Raw genomic sequence first — 14,710 nt, 5'->3', positions numbered from 1 at the left:
TAGTGAAGAGTATCAGGATATTTACAAAATAAGTATTTTCGAGATTCCCTACTTATTTAAAGAAAAAACATAAAAGCTTCAAATTTAAAGGGTAAAGTTTACTATCATTCGAAGGAACATTCTTTGGCATTCATTTTGTGGAGATTATTTCCTTCAAATGTTGACCGAGGCTACGTCTCAGATTTCGCAACCGTTGAGTTCAATTTACGATGACTCATTCGAACATTTCTACATATAATTGGCGTATGACACGCTCATTGTTTTGCTCCAAGGCTTGAATCGAAGCGGGATTATTCGCAAAGACTTTATACTTTGCATATATAATCAGGAAAGGGTCTAATGATGTGAAACCACACCATCTCAGTGGCCCATCGAACGGCCCAAAAAGTGAAATGATCTACTATCTCCACAAATCCATTGATTGATGCTATGTTTGGGTAGTGGCGCCGTCTTATTGAAACCAAATATCGCCGAGATAACGAGCTTCAATTTCAGGCATCATATAGTCGTTTATCATAGCGCGATAACGGTCGCCATTGACGGTTACCTGCTCACTAGCATTATTTTCGAAGTAATATGGACCAATACTTCCACCGGCCCACAAACCATACCAAACCGTTGTGTTTTCAGTATGAAATGGCAGCTCTTGAAACTTTTCAGGTTGCCCTTCATCCCAAATGCGTCAAGCTTGCTTGTTAACATACACATTGAACCAGAATAAGGTCTCATCACTGTACAAAATTTGGCTCGAGAACGTCAGATCTTCTTGGAACTTCTCAAGAGCCCATAGAGTGAAGCGTTGCCTTTTGGGAAGGTCGAATGGATTGCAACTAGTTACTTTTGGTGTAGTTAAGAATCCAATTTTGTTTTTGTCAAATTACTAAAGCTTAGTACTTTGCTTTGTTTGTCTGTGCAAACCACAAAAGCTCCATTATTTGTGCACTCATTTATTACAGGTAAATACCGTTAATCACCTCTTTGTAAGCATTCTCGCTCAGTCAGCACCTACAGCGTTCAGTTCAACCAACTCATCCCTCAACTTTGCTACATCATGATGAATCTTCATAATAGATGAGTAGTGTATGAGTCAAGTGGCTCTCCACTTAACAGCTCCCACAAATGCACAGACAGACACAGCGATTGCGTTACAATAGCGCATAAGTAGACTAGCTAACACGCAATTGGCAGTCACTAATGCATCGAGCTACTTGCACTATATATCTTTATTAGTCAACTAAACTGTTGTATTATAGAAAAGAACTTAAGAGCCAGTCGCGCCATACCGCTGAGTCTGTCTCAGGAAGTCGTTACTACTCGTGCTGCGTGATTAGCTGCCATAATCATCGACAACGCCGCAGAATGGATCATTTTGTGTGAGCATGAAATCAAATTTGTCACTTGTCTGTCAGTTTATGCCACGCACTAAGCTCGGTGACTGTGTATAGGAAAATAAATAAGGAGAATAACTTAATTTTGCCAACAGAAATACAGAAGTCAAGGAGGAGAAAAAAGTTTGGTGTTATTTATGGCACTTTTTATTTATATATATATATGTAGCTTTATTTGCCACATGCGTATATATGTACATAACTATATATACATATGTATATATATGTTTTTTACTACGATTGACTGCAGTTACAATCAAAATATACAAATGATTTATCACAAAAATGCTCAAGTTCCTCGCGCTTCTGTATGCTTGCAGTGCCAACGTCGCTTTATTGATTCATTCGTTCACTGCTGAGCTCAGTCAATGTAACCGGCGTACGTCTGATAAGAATTGTACAACTAGATTATTGTATTTTTACTTTGTGTTTGAATATGATTCTCTATTGTGTGGCAGCGGAAGTGTGACGTGTTGGCGCATTGTGTGGCAGTTGACAATACTTGACTGCACAAGTCCAGCTAGCGCTTTATTGGCAAGTGGACAATATGTATGGCATTTTAGGGTGGTTCGCAGAAAGGTTATAAGGAACTATTTTAGTGTTAGTAACAGCTCAGAGAGTCTGAACACTTGGAAATCCTCACTCAGTTTGACTTCATACCGGGTCACTTGGCTCATGGAGTCGCCAAACCGAATTCTGGCGGCTCCTTCTCAACCCATATACCAGCAGAGAGTAATGGGTGGGAAAAAGTCGTTGAAGGAGGGAGGCTGCGAGCTTCTTCACGGATTAGTCAAGGCTTAGAGGAAGGTGGATGGTGTGGTTTACTGTCAGGAGCTCTCCATCAAATCCAGTTTCAGACTTTTTGACTATTTGCAGTGTCTTCCAGGCCGAGGTTACAGCCATTAAGGTAGTAGTAGATTTACTGCTCCATATTGCAGCCTCCTTCAGAGAAGTGACCAACCACTCAGATACAGAGCGACGATACTAGAAGTGAACTCATCAACAGTGCATTCAGGGCTGGTCAAAGAGTGTCTAACTTCGTTATCAATATCATCGAGACTGGTATGGGTACCGGGCCACGGTGGGATTGCAGAAGACTGTAAAGCTGATGAGCTAGCAAGAAAAGGCACTCTACAATAGCTATCCGTAGAATGGGCTTCGCGGAAGCCTGGCCACCGTAGGCCCACCGTCGGCACATGCTCTGTCGCAAAATCCTTTTGACCCAAGATCGAACGCAAGGGATCTATCTAGTGATCTCTTTTCTTCAGTATGGCTAGCCTCTACCTAGTTTTGGTACCTTCAACACGCCATTGCCCTATTGACGTCCACGCAGTAAGGAAGGGAATCCTACCAGGCGCTATCTGACGAAGCTATATGGAAGAAAATGAGATGGAAAGAACTCAACACTACCTTCATGACTGTCCCACCATCTAACCTAACCTAACAGCTCAAACAAGACTAATGTGTAATTGGAGATAGAATTTTGGTATCGATTAAAGATGATGATGTCGATGATTTGCAATGTTGTCTGCTAAAATCTCTCCTCACATTTTAGTATCACCCTCGTGACAACAAATACTATATGTATGACAGTGAGTCAAATCTGTAGCGCTTAAGCTATATTAATCTATAGCAGTCTGGCACAGTTGCAGCATATAGACAGATCGTTCAGAGATGACAAATTCACTGCGCTCTCTTATATGAATCACTTGAGTTAGTAGCGTGTGTGCATAAAAAAAAAGAAAAGTAGAAGGAATGTAGAAAGCAATTGAGGGAAAATATTTCTCAAGTAACATTACAACTTATTCTTACTGACCTTACTTATCGCTCGTTTAGACGCGTCACTGTCACAACAAGTACAACCACTTCAAGTGGCAAGCAGAAAGCTAAACAAATATAATACTTAAATGCATGGTTAGTTATGAAAGCTCTGTCAATATTAGTTGAATTGTGTCAATAAAATATAGGGTGATTTTTTAAGACGCATAAAATTTGCAACATCTCATCGGTTCTTTATTTGAAACGTTAGATTGGTTCATGACATTTACTTTTTGAAGATAATTTCATTTAAATGTTGACCGCGGCTGCGTCTTAGGTGGTCCATTCGGAAAGTCCAATTTTGGGCAACTTTTTCGAGCATTTCGGCCGGAATAGCCCGAATTTCTTCGGAAATGTTGTCTTCCAAAGCTGGAATAGTTGCTGGCTTATTTCTGTAGACTTTAGACTTGACGTAGCCCCACAAAAAATAGTCTAAAGGCGTTAAATCGCATGATCTTGGTGGCCAACTTACGGGTCCATTTCTTGAGATGAATTGTTGTCCGAAGTTTTCCCTCAAAATGGCCATAGAATCGCGAGCTGTGTGGCATGTAGCGCCATCTTGTTGAAACCACATGTCAACCAAGTTCAGTTCTTCCATTTTTGGCAACAAAAAGTTTGTTAGCATCGAACGATAGCGATCGCCATTCACCGTAACGTTGCGTCCAACAGCATCTTTGAAAAAATACGGTCCAATGATTCCACCAGCGTACAAACCACACCAAACAGTGCATTTTTCGGGATGCATGGGCAGTTCTTGAACGGCTTCTGGTTGCTCTTCACCCCAAATGCGGCAATTTTGCTTATTTACGTAGCCATTCAACCAGAAATAAGCCTCACCATAAATCGGACGTAAAGCGCGAAACACATTTCGAACCGAACACTGATTTTGGTAATAAAATTCAATGATTTGCAAGCGTTGCTCGTTAGTAAGTCTATTCATGATGAAATGTCAAAGCATACTGAGCATCTTTCTCTTTGACACCATGTCTGAAATCCCACGTGATCTGTCAAATACTAATGCATGAAAATCCTAACCTCAAAAAAATCACCCGTTATATTGAAAGCAAATATGATGTCATAAACGGTTATTTTATATAAAAGGAATATTCTTATACATATTTATGTAATATATATGTATGTATAGTACGAGTACATATATGGTCTTTCACAACTTACATATATTTGTACAGGTATTTTATAATAACATGAATATAAATATTATTTAGTTTTAGAACGAAATAAAACCTGTTTTATTGAACCACAAGTTCTTAGTTGTCGAACAACTAAGCTGCTTAGTAATTAAAAAATATTTTGTTTAGGAACTTAAAGTAAAATATTTTCATTCTCGAACCGCTATACATAGAAAAGCTTTTTAACATTTTTCCAGAAGATAATATTCCTTAGACTTAACCTTAGATATACCCAAACCTATTAAGAAAATAATATTCCTTACACTTAAGGGGGAGCCCGCTTTAGAAGCTTTAAACAATCGATTTGTTTTTGAGGATTTTTTTGGGAGGGAAAGAAATAATTGATTAAAGCGAAATTTCTAAGGTTTCTCTCTAATACCTGAGATATGCTGCTGATGCCTCACTTTAAATTAATATTCAATAGATTGATCAGTTTCCAGATTTTTCAGTTTCCACTTAACTTCAGCAGCTGTGAAGTTTCATTCAACATATTGACGCTGAAGAACTCCTTAAAAGATCTAAATACATATTCAATAACTAACATATCAAAGCTATATCCTCTCCCTCATTCTTGGATCCAGTATAAATGTATGGTTGTAAATCTATTCGCACCGTGTATATTATAAAGATGCATTGGTCCATGCTTTAGCTTCTACGATATGCTTCACAGACAGGAAAGCTTAATCGTTCACAGAATGCTTTTCTTTAACACATCACTCCCAACTAACCCCGTTTTCCACAATCACTCAAACGCTGGTCAGACCACAGGGAAATTATAAGCTCATTATTTGAGTGACGAACATTAAAGAAGTTTGATCAAAGAGCTAGGTATAAAATATTGCTAAAAATGTAAGTCAAAACTGAAATTGATTTACATATAACAAGCTTTATATAAGATCAGTAGCTGCTGATAACAGATACATAGGTTATTTCTTAAGGACGTTGCTATTCTCCTTCTTTATTAGCGTAGACTGTTGACTGGCTGTTGCTTTTATAAATCGATAATCCTGAGAGTCTGTTAAGTCTGCAAGTTTGAATAAGTTATAGATTTTTGCCTTTAGGTTTTTAGTCTTTTTAAAAAGAGGCAACTCACTAAAGCGAAGCTTGAAGCTGTTTTATATACACTGAAGAAAAATTTTTTAAACTTACCACGATGTTTGTAACACCAAAAAGGAAACGTCGGAGACCATGTAAAATATATATTAGGTCTACAACTCTCCGCCGTTTTCCAATAGATGTCTCTAGGGTCAAGTACTGGTCGATTAAATCGTTTTATATCGTTTTTGGACATTTGTGTCAACATTAACCCAACAAAATATTTGTAGAGATCTGTTTGCATCCCAAACTTATTCTCAACTGAAAATGTCACCTTTTGAGCCAAATTCTCGACATTTGAGATTTTTCTTTTCTTTTTTAATTCCAAGAAAAGTGCGGCGGAGGAGCCGTCCACGCTTTACTGAGGCTGACACATACATAGATAATACTGTTACTCTACTACTACCATCTATATGATTTCTATTAGGTATTAAAAAATATAGAATTTTTGTAAAGCAACTTGTGTTAGTTTACAAAAAAATTTATCATAAAGCATTTCGTGTGTTAATTAAGCATTGATTTTTGGGGGAATAAGGGAAGACACTTTTGGACCGTATTTCATTTCAGTGAGGTTTGCTACTTCGTCATACGATCCAACAACGAATCGCCCGTTCCGTAGTACCGTAGCCCATCAATTGAGGAAGACCCAAATCAGAGTCTCACGCGTCATTCTCAAGCGTTGCACATCTCTGTAAGGTCGTTGTGGCGAATTTTGCGAAAAGATCTTGGCTTACATCTTTACAAGATCAAAGTGACTCAAAAACTGAAGCCATTTAACCACCTGAACGTATGTTCGTGAATTGGACTGAGCGACCACTTGATAATTATCGAAAAATCATCTTCATTGATGAGGCTCATGATGGCTGAATAGATTCGTCAATAAGCAAAATATACGTTACTGGTCAGGCAGCAATCCACACGTACTCCATGAGTCACGGGCCTGTATAATATATGGCTGCCATACAAAGTTAATGATCATAAGCTTGTGATAAAAACTCTTTTATTGATGAGATATCTTCACGAAATTTCGCAAGATTCGTTATCCAAGGCAACGCTACTGTAAACGGACAAATTGTTCTGTTCAGACCACTATAGCATATACATAGCTTCAATACGAACTGACCGAAAAAACAAAATCGTGCTCTTTTAAGAAGACTTTTTTAAGTGTGTTCTAGCTTCGGTGTAGAATTTTGTTCTTGTTCTTTTTGAGCTCAAGTTAATCAGAAACTATTACAGCAAGATTTATAGCAACTCGCTAAACAGGTTATCTTGAGTAAGGCAAATAATTGCAGACATTATGGGATAGTTTTATTATGATTGCAAAAAAAATAAACATATTACGAGTATACTTAGCTACAATGTTAATCACAGGTATTAGATGATAGCTTTTTTGCTCTCCAGATAAATATATGTACATACATACATATATCCGCTTTATCATGCAATAAACTGCAAAGTCACAATAAGCAGATGGAATTTTTGCAGCGTCATTAAAAGCATACACACCTGTATTTAAGTTACAGATACAAGCGGCGATAAATATCAGAAAAGGCAATGACTGTATTGTGGCTGCACGAGGCAAAAAGCAAAGTCCAAGCGAGTCATTGTTAAGTGAAAGCCGCGCATAGTGAAAAGAAACAGATGAAATGAAAAAGTTGAAATGAAACAGTTGAAATAAAACAGTTGAAATGAAACAGATGAGCGAAAAAAAGTAAAGAAAAAAATTACAAAAATTGAAAATATATTATGTTAAATTATTCAAATAACATAAAACAAATAAAAGAGAACATAGTTGCTGTGAGAAAATCGTCTTGTTTCGCTCTAAATTCTTTTCAACTACATTCGTCGCTGTTTCGCTCACCACACCGCTTTATGTCTAGCCTTAGTCAGTATTTTCATGAAATTTAATTTCACTCAATCAAAACAAATACAACAAACGGGTAACTCGTGTAACGTGTCCGAAGCGCAGTTCACCTACAAAATAATTATCTGCGCGCTTGCGATTCGTTATCAGTTCTAATAAAAACAAACGGCGCATCAAACAGCGCACACAGTGCAAAAAGCAAGCTTCTCAGCGTCGCATTTGTCAAAACCGCTCCGTGCCGATTCATTGTTTCGCGCTTGCACAACAACCCGTTCGTGCGCCACAACAGCTGTTTCCCGTTAGTTTGTGTTCGAACGTACGCCGAAGCGTCCGACGGGCTTTTTCGCGCGAAGTGCTCGTAAGAGAAAAATTGCACAAAGCAGAAGTGCAAAAAATACTATAAAGTGACTGTAAAAATAGAAAAAAAAATAACAAAAATAATGACGTTTTTATCACTTTGGATACCAGTGTATCTCTTCGTTGCCGCCGCAACGCTGCTCTTTTTGTGGTATCGCAAGGGGCTCAACTACTGGGCGGAACGTGGTGTGGTGTACGATAAACCCTCGCTGATCTACGGCAATATGCGCGGTGTGGGGCGTACACAGACACTGCGTGATCCCTTCCAGAATTTCTATCAGAAATATAAACATGTTGCGCCATTTGGCGGTTTCTACTTGTCGCTGCGTGCAGCGGTCGTGCTTTTCGATCTCGATTTGATCAGGAATGTTTTGGTTAAAGACTTTGCAAATTTCGTTAATCGCGGCAACTACTATAACGTGAAAGACGATCCAATTTCCGGGCATGTCTTCAATTTAGATGGCGCTAGTTGGCGGCACATGCGCGCTAAACTTACGCCGACTTTTACATCGGCTAAAATGAAATATATGTTCCCTACCGTTGTGGCAGTCGCGAAGGAGTTCGTTAAGGTATTGGAACGGGAGGCGACAACGCTTGCAAGTGATGCGGCCGCGTCTAAGCAAGGCATTGAAATAAGAGATCTGTTGGCGCGCTTCACCACCGATGTGATAGGTGGTTGCGCCTTCGGCCTCGAGTGCAATAGTCTGAACGAACCGAATACGGAGTTTCGTGTTATGGGCAAAAAGGTATTCTCGCAGCGTCGGCATGGACGTTTCGTCTTCGCTTTCGCACAAGCCTATCCGAACTTGGCGCGCAAGCTGGGCATTAAAATGACGCCAAATGATGTTAGCACATTTTTCCGCAAAGTCGTACACGATACGGTCTCGTATCGCGAGCGCACTGGCATACAGCGTAACGATTTTCTCAATCTACTGTTGGAACTTAAAAAGCAAGAGAATGGCTTGAGTTTGGATGAAATTGCCGCACAGTCGTTTGTGTTCTTCCTCGCCGGCTTCGAAACGAGTTCGAGTACGATGAGTTTCGCGTTGTATGAGCTGGCGTTGCATCCGGAAATTCAAGACAAGGCGCGCGCCGAGATTGAGTCTGTGTCGGCGCGTTACGATGGGGAAATTACATATGAGGGTGTGCGCGAAATGCAATATTTGTACCAAATATTTTGTGGTATGTTTACACGGCACTATATAATTATTATATTTATTACTGTTGTTGTTTCATTTTATAGAAACCCTACGTAAATACTCGATTGCTTCGATAACTATGCGCCGAACAATGAACGATTATCATGTGCCGAATACGAAGCATGTCATCGAGAAGGGCGTTATCGTGATTATACCCATCGATGCTATTCATCGTGATCCCGAAATCTATCCCGATCCAGAACGTTTCGATCCCACACGTTTTGAACCCGAAGCCGTAGCTAAGCGTCATCCCATGACTTGGCTGCCGTTCGGCGAGGGTCCACGCAATTGTATTGGTCTACGTTTTGGTCAAATGCAGGCCTTGGTTGGTATGGCCTTGTTACTCAAAAACTTCAAATTTACATTGGCTCCCCAAACGAAAGTGCCGCTCGAAATCAAAATGGATAGCTTCGTGTTGAGCAGCAAAGATGGCATTCATTTGAACGTAGAGCGTATCGCTAGCTCTTGAAGTATAAAGCGATTTCATAGTATTTAATTTGTTTAACTTTACTATAAAACCAATAAATTTAAAATAATTAAAATTAGATTGAACGGTTTTGTTTTTTTTATTTTTTTTACTTTCTTCTTTCGCTTAAATTATCGATTTTGCTTTATTTCGTTTTTAAAAGGCCGGGGAAAGTATTTTGTATATATCTTAGCATATAAATTAGTGTAAGGTATGAATGTGATGAGGAATTTCAGCACACAGTGGGTTTGTGTGGAGCAAAAATAGCATAGAAAAAGAAATATAATCAGAAAAACTAAAAAAGAAGTACAACAATAAATTACTCAACAACAAAACTGAAAACTTAATATTTTAGTATTTAAATTAGTGTCTGGTCACATGATAAATCATAGTTTCATAGTCATGGTAAGCTGGCAATCCTTTGCATTCTCAGTTAGGATCGGGGAGGACCTCTCAAAGCCTTTCAATACCAAACGAGGTTTCAGGTAAGGCGACTTCTTATCGTGCGATTTCTTCAATCAACTCTTGAAGAAAATAATTCGAGCCGCAGAGCTGAATAGAGAAGATACCATCTTCTATAACAGTATACAGCTGCTGGCGTATACCTATGATATTGATATCATAGGCCTCAACAACCGCGCCGATAGTTCTGCTATCTCCAGACTGAAAGAAATATCTCCTGTCATCAATCAGTTGTCGCATTTGGCGATTTGGCTCCCACTTCACTGCTGATAGTCATAATTTCGAAGTCGTAGATAATTTCGTCCACCTTTGAGCCAATATTAATGCTAACAGCAATGTTAGCCTCGAAGTCCAACTAAGGATAACTCTTGCCAACAGGTGCTACTTCGATCTGAGTAGGCAATTGCAAAGTAGAGTCTTATCTCGACAAACAAAACACACGAACAAAGGTCGAACTCTACAAGTCATTCATCATCCCCGTCCTGCTATATGATGCAGAGGAATGGACGATGACAACAACCGATGAGTCGACGTTACGAGTTTTCGAGAGAAAGCTTCTTCGAAAGATTTATGGTCCTTTGCGCGTTAGCAACGGCGTATACCGCATTCAATGGAAGGATGAGTTGTACGAGATATACGGCGATATTGACATAGTTCAGCGAATTTAGAGACAGAAGCTACGCTGTTTAGCTCATGGCGTCCGAATGGATAAAAATACTTCACCTCTGAGAGTATTCGAGGCAGTATCCGCGAGAGGAAACAGAAGACGAACTCCACTCCGTTGAAAAGACCAGGGGGAGAAGGACCTGGCTACGCTTGGAATCTCCAATTGGCGCCAAACAGTGAAAAGGAAGAACGACTATCGCGCTGTTGTACACTCGGCTATAAGAGCGTAAGCGGTGTCTACGCTAAGGAAGAAGATGAAGATATGTGAGTTTCGACCGTTTGCTTGGACCTGTTTTTCTGGTGTGCTTAGTTTTGATAGATACCACAAAGAGTAAAAGTCTGCAAACATGTGTGAAGAGCCGTTTTCGGCCCAGCTTAATTGTGCGTAGTCGTGCTCAACGCTTTCGCAGGCCGGCTTGTGGTTTGGAAACAGGACTTAAGGATATAATACGTAGGCGTACTGTTTCGCAAGTCCAGCGTAGTTAAATATTACTATCTGAGCGTGATCTATAAGTTATTGTGCCATTAGCCGGCTATATGAATCGTGGATGCTGTCAATTCACATTGGCAGTATTATTGGAAGATATTTTATCGCCCCAGAATGGACGTAAAATCTTGAATGAATACTTTTTATGTCGCGAATAGTGTCACATCTTTGGCATTGTACCATATAATACGTATAGTATATTCGATTTACTAGTATTATTGCTGCCAGCGAACCACTGTTCATTACCAAATTTACATGCACGTGTCGGCGCTGGCAACTTTAAATTATGCAAAAGCCAACAAGTTTATTTCGTTTGCACAATCTTCTACGACTTAATCGGTGCACTTATTGCTGGTAAAGGTCGCCGCACGCAAGCAATGACCAAACAGATTTTGGACTATGCGACTGCACACAACAGCAGAGCGGAACTCATCAGCAACAGCATTGTGCGCCGAAGTGAGCTTTAACAGCGCTCAAGACCCGGCATACGCCCAAGTGTTGCATGCAAAGCAAGCGGCTGTACGGAACAGTGTAGTTTAAGAGAGCAACATTTCAAGTGATGGCTCAAGTTGTAGGAGTTGCACTTTTGAATGCCTTACTGCTCGCCCAGCAGCTTACACTCCGCACCGGTGCTGATGTTGAATGCAACAATTAAACAATTCTGACACAATAGTTAAGTACACACCGAATTGCACCCGAGCACACACTTGCGCCACAACTTCCGCGCACGCACGCATGCACGCATGCATGTGTCGTGCGCTTACATACTCGGGTCGTGTACTTATGCATACAGACATGCCAGATAGTGCCAAGTAAATTAAATATGACTATTCACCGAGCACAGAACATTTGTAAAGCAGATAAGTGCTGAAGCACAACTTGAATGCTGAGTGCAAGGCGGCTGAAGGGTGGAGCTGATGCAGGCGGCAGGATGTGTAAGCGGTGTAGAAGATGCCTGCGTGCCACATTTGTTTTCAAGCGTCAGGACAGCTTGCTGGCCCAAAAATCTCATATGCATAGCTGGCAAATGGCAACTGAAAGCTGGAAACAGCAAGCAACCGAACAGCAACGAAATGAAAACAAGTTATAATTTTCCGGCGAAAATGCTCGGGGGATAAATTATGACATTTGTACTTGTAGCATATCACACAGAAGTTGACGGAGATAACAATGCTCTGTAGTTGCCATTGTTTGCTGAAATTGAGTTAAGGGTGCACGGACATATAGATGGGAGCTAAGAATTCCAGCGCTGGGCTTGGAAGCAATCAGTCAGAGGTGATGTATGGATATGCATATGTGACAGGTCAATTGAAGTGTTCCCGGCCTGACATATAGATACCACTTTTAGAATTAAATCCAGCATCCTGAACAATTCCAGAATCCTGCTGGGCGCGACTGAGGTGATGTGATCCCTATACACGTAGATGGAACCTAGGTACTTGAGTCTGCTTCTGCAAACTACTGGGATCCAGAACCAGGTGTTCTGGAGTTTCCTATTCGATGTCGCACAAGCGGTAGTTTGCGCAGGAGACTATACTGATGTTGGAAAAGTGCTTCCTGAGCCTGCAGTGCCCTATATAGAGCGCGACAAGAAAGCGAAATTGGTCTCGGGAGATGTTGATCACTTCCTTAAACCTTGCAAGGTTGTACCCTCCCAGAAGCAGTTTGGCAAGGTGCATTCATGCTGCCAATGTCTCTCTCTCCATTCTCTCCTTCATACGAAGCAGTTCCTGTAAAGTGTGGGACCCAACTGCAATGCTTGGTTCTGGCCTCATCATTCTGGACACTGTCGCAGAGCGGTCTAGTTCGTCGGCAAGCTCATTGCCGGCTACTCCTTTATGCCCCGCCACCTAAATTACGTGTATCCGCACACTAATAGGCGATTCAGCATTTCTATACCCTCGTCCACTAAAAGCAATTTAACCTCATATGTTGATATCGCCGCTTGACTATTGATAAGTAAGTGATACGCTGGATGCGATACTTGCGGTGGAGCTAGATTTCTGCACACTGACTTATAGCAAAGACTTCGCTTGAAAGATGCTCAGAAACCGTCCCATTAGTATGAATAGTTTGGTATGCGGTCCCGCGATGCCTGCTCTAATATCTTCCGGTGTTTTCGAGCCGTTAGTGTACCACTGGATAGTGCTGCCCTCAGTAGTATGTCGAGCGTGGAATCATTCTGTTTCGCCTTATTGCAGAGAGTAACTCTGAACTTCTTTGTAAAGTTAAACATCTTCGTAACGCCATCCCTTGAAAAGAGGGTCAGTGGTGTGTCTTCCTCCAAGGCTTTCATTTGTTGAGACGACAAGATATTCTCTTTGCCGAAACCCTCTGTTACCGTTAATAACATATTATGTTTCGTTACCGCTTTTGATCACTAGATGCAGCAGTGTGAGCTCCAGCATGACTTCAAGTGCTGCGGTTGAGCAAATGCGAATTATCCCTGAAGCCCAAAGACAAGCGAGTCTTTGCAACTTCGATAGTTGAAGGCATACCAAAGACTACACTGCCTTAGATGCCCAAGCAACCGCTCCAAAATGGGCAATAGGCCTTATGATCATGGTTTTCCGTTGGTATCTCTTCTAGTTTTCTGTCGAGCCATTTCTCCCTTATGAGCTGCACTTTACCAACTAAAAGCATCCTCTTAACGACTCATGAACTTTATAAGAACTCTGGCGAAATAATTTTGTACTATTGCCTTTCACTATCGGGTGGCACTAACAAACAGAAAATCAGAAGTACCGATGTCGTAGCAGTGTTCATGTTTTATCGCTGCTCAACAGTACAAATATTATCAGTTGACTGACCTAGTTTACACAAATTTTATTGAGTGTTGATCCTTTCTAATAACTTCTTCAGTGTGTGTCGTCACTGTCAAGGTTCTAGGGAACAATCCATAAGAGATGGTGAGTCATTTGAACACAAAGTTCGCCTACTGGACTAAGTAATCGAGGAACCAAAAATTTTAATGAATTTTAGAAAATGTATATATCTAGTTTATTTCTCTTTAGCTTCTCATTATTCCATTAATGATTTTTTTTTAAAGTTCAGCACTAATTACTGACTTCCATTCATTATTTTACTGATGACTTACTAATTAATGACTAATTACTGACTATTTACCAGCTTAATTACAGTACAAAAAGACATACACGCCATGCAACAGACATGTTCTAATTTTAGCTAACTTTATGGACTTTTTTGTAGGAGGCAAAACAACAGCAACGTAAAACGCAAATATTTGCAAAAGCGTGTGAAGATTAAGACCTTAATAGAGATTGTTTAGTAAATAATATAAACGAGTGGTTCATAGTGCATTCAGCCATAACTGCATGTCATCCTGAAGATAACATAAAAAAACTTCATGTGAAATACCCTCTCTTAAGCATTTGTAAACATTGTTTATACTCTTGCAACATGTTCTTACAAAGTATAATAGTTTTCCTCACCCTAACTATTGTTTATATATGCTTTATATGTATATGGTAAATGATTATAAGCCTGAGACAAATCCCTTAAGCACTCCAACCGAAACTGTAGAAATGGATGAAATCTGGTGATTACTCCGCCCACACCCCATATACTATATAACAGCTACGTTAAAAACTACTAAAAGTGCGATATAAAAGCGCCAAAAACATTAAATTTTAAAACTCGGATGGCATAAGAAAAATTTATGGTAAGCAAAGTCAAAATTGAACGCCACCACATTTAT

General features: G+C 40.1%; 3 protein-coding genes across 3 annotated transcripts in view; 2 read left to right on the top strand and 1 right to left on the bottom strand.

The window, feature by feature from the left end:
- The window catches only part of LOC125777285 (peptidoglycan-recognition protein LF-like), a 578,030-nt gene that overhangs the window by 217,338 nt on the left and 345,982 nt on the right, over positions 1 to 14,710 (bottom strand). The gene's annotated exons all lie outside the window — the stretch shown is intronic.
- LOC105232953 (uncharacterized) overlaps positions 1 to 14,710 on the top strand; it is a 288,757-nt gene that overhangs the window by 76,387 nt on the left and 197,660 nt on the right. The gene's annotated exons all lie outside the window — the stretch shown is intronic.
- LOC105227474 (cytochrome P450 6a2) lies at positions 7,334 to 9,458 on the top strand. The gene is made up of 2 exons (XM_011206827.3): positions 7,334 to 8,894; positions 8,956 to 9,458. Exons 1-2 carry the CDS (start codon positions 7,796 to 7,798, stop codon positions 9,378 to 9,380), a joined length of 1,524 nt encoding a protein of 507 aa, XP_011205129.2. The 5' UTR covers positions 7,334 to 7,795; the 3' UTR covers positions 9,381 to 9,458.

The sequence above is a fragment of the Bactrocera dorsalis genome, chromosome 3 (genome assembly GCF_023373825.1).
Source record: "Bactrocera dorsalis isolate Fly_Bdor chromosome 3, ASM2337382v1, whole genome shotgun sequence".
NCBI classification, from domain to species: domain Eukaryota; kingdom Metazoa; phylum Arthropoda; class Insecta; order Diptera; family Tephritidae; genus Bactrocera; species Bactrocera dorsalis.
This window is presented reverse-complemented; position numbering and strand designations above follow the sequence as displayed.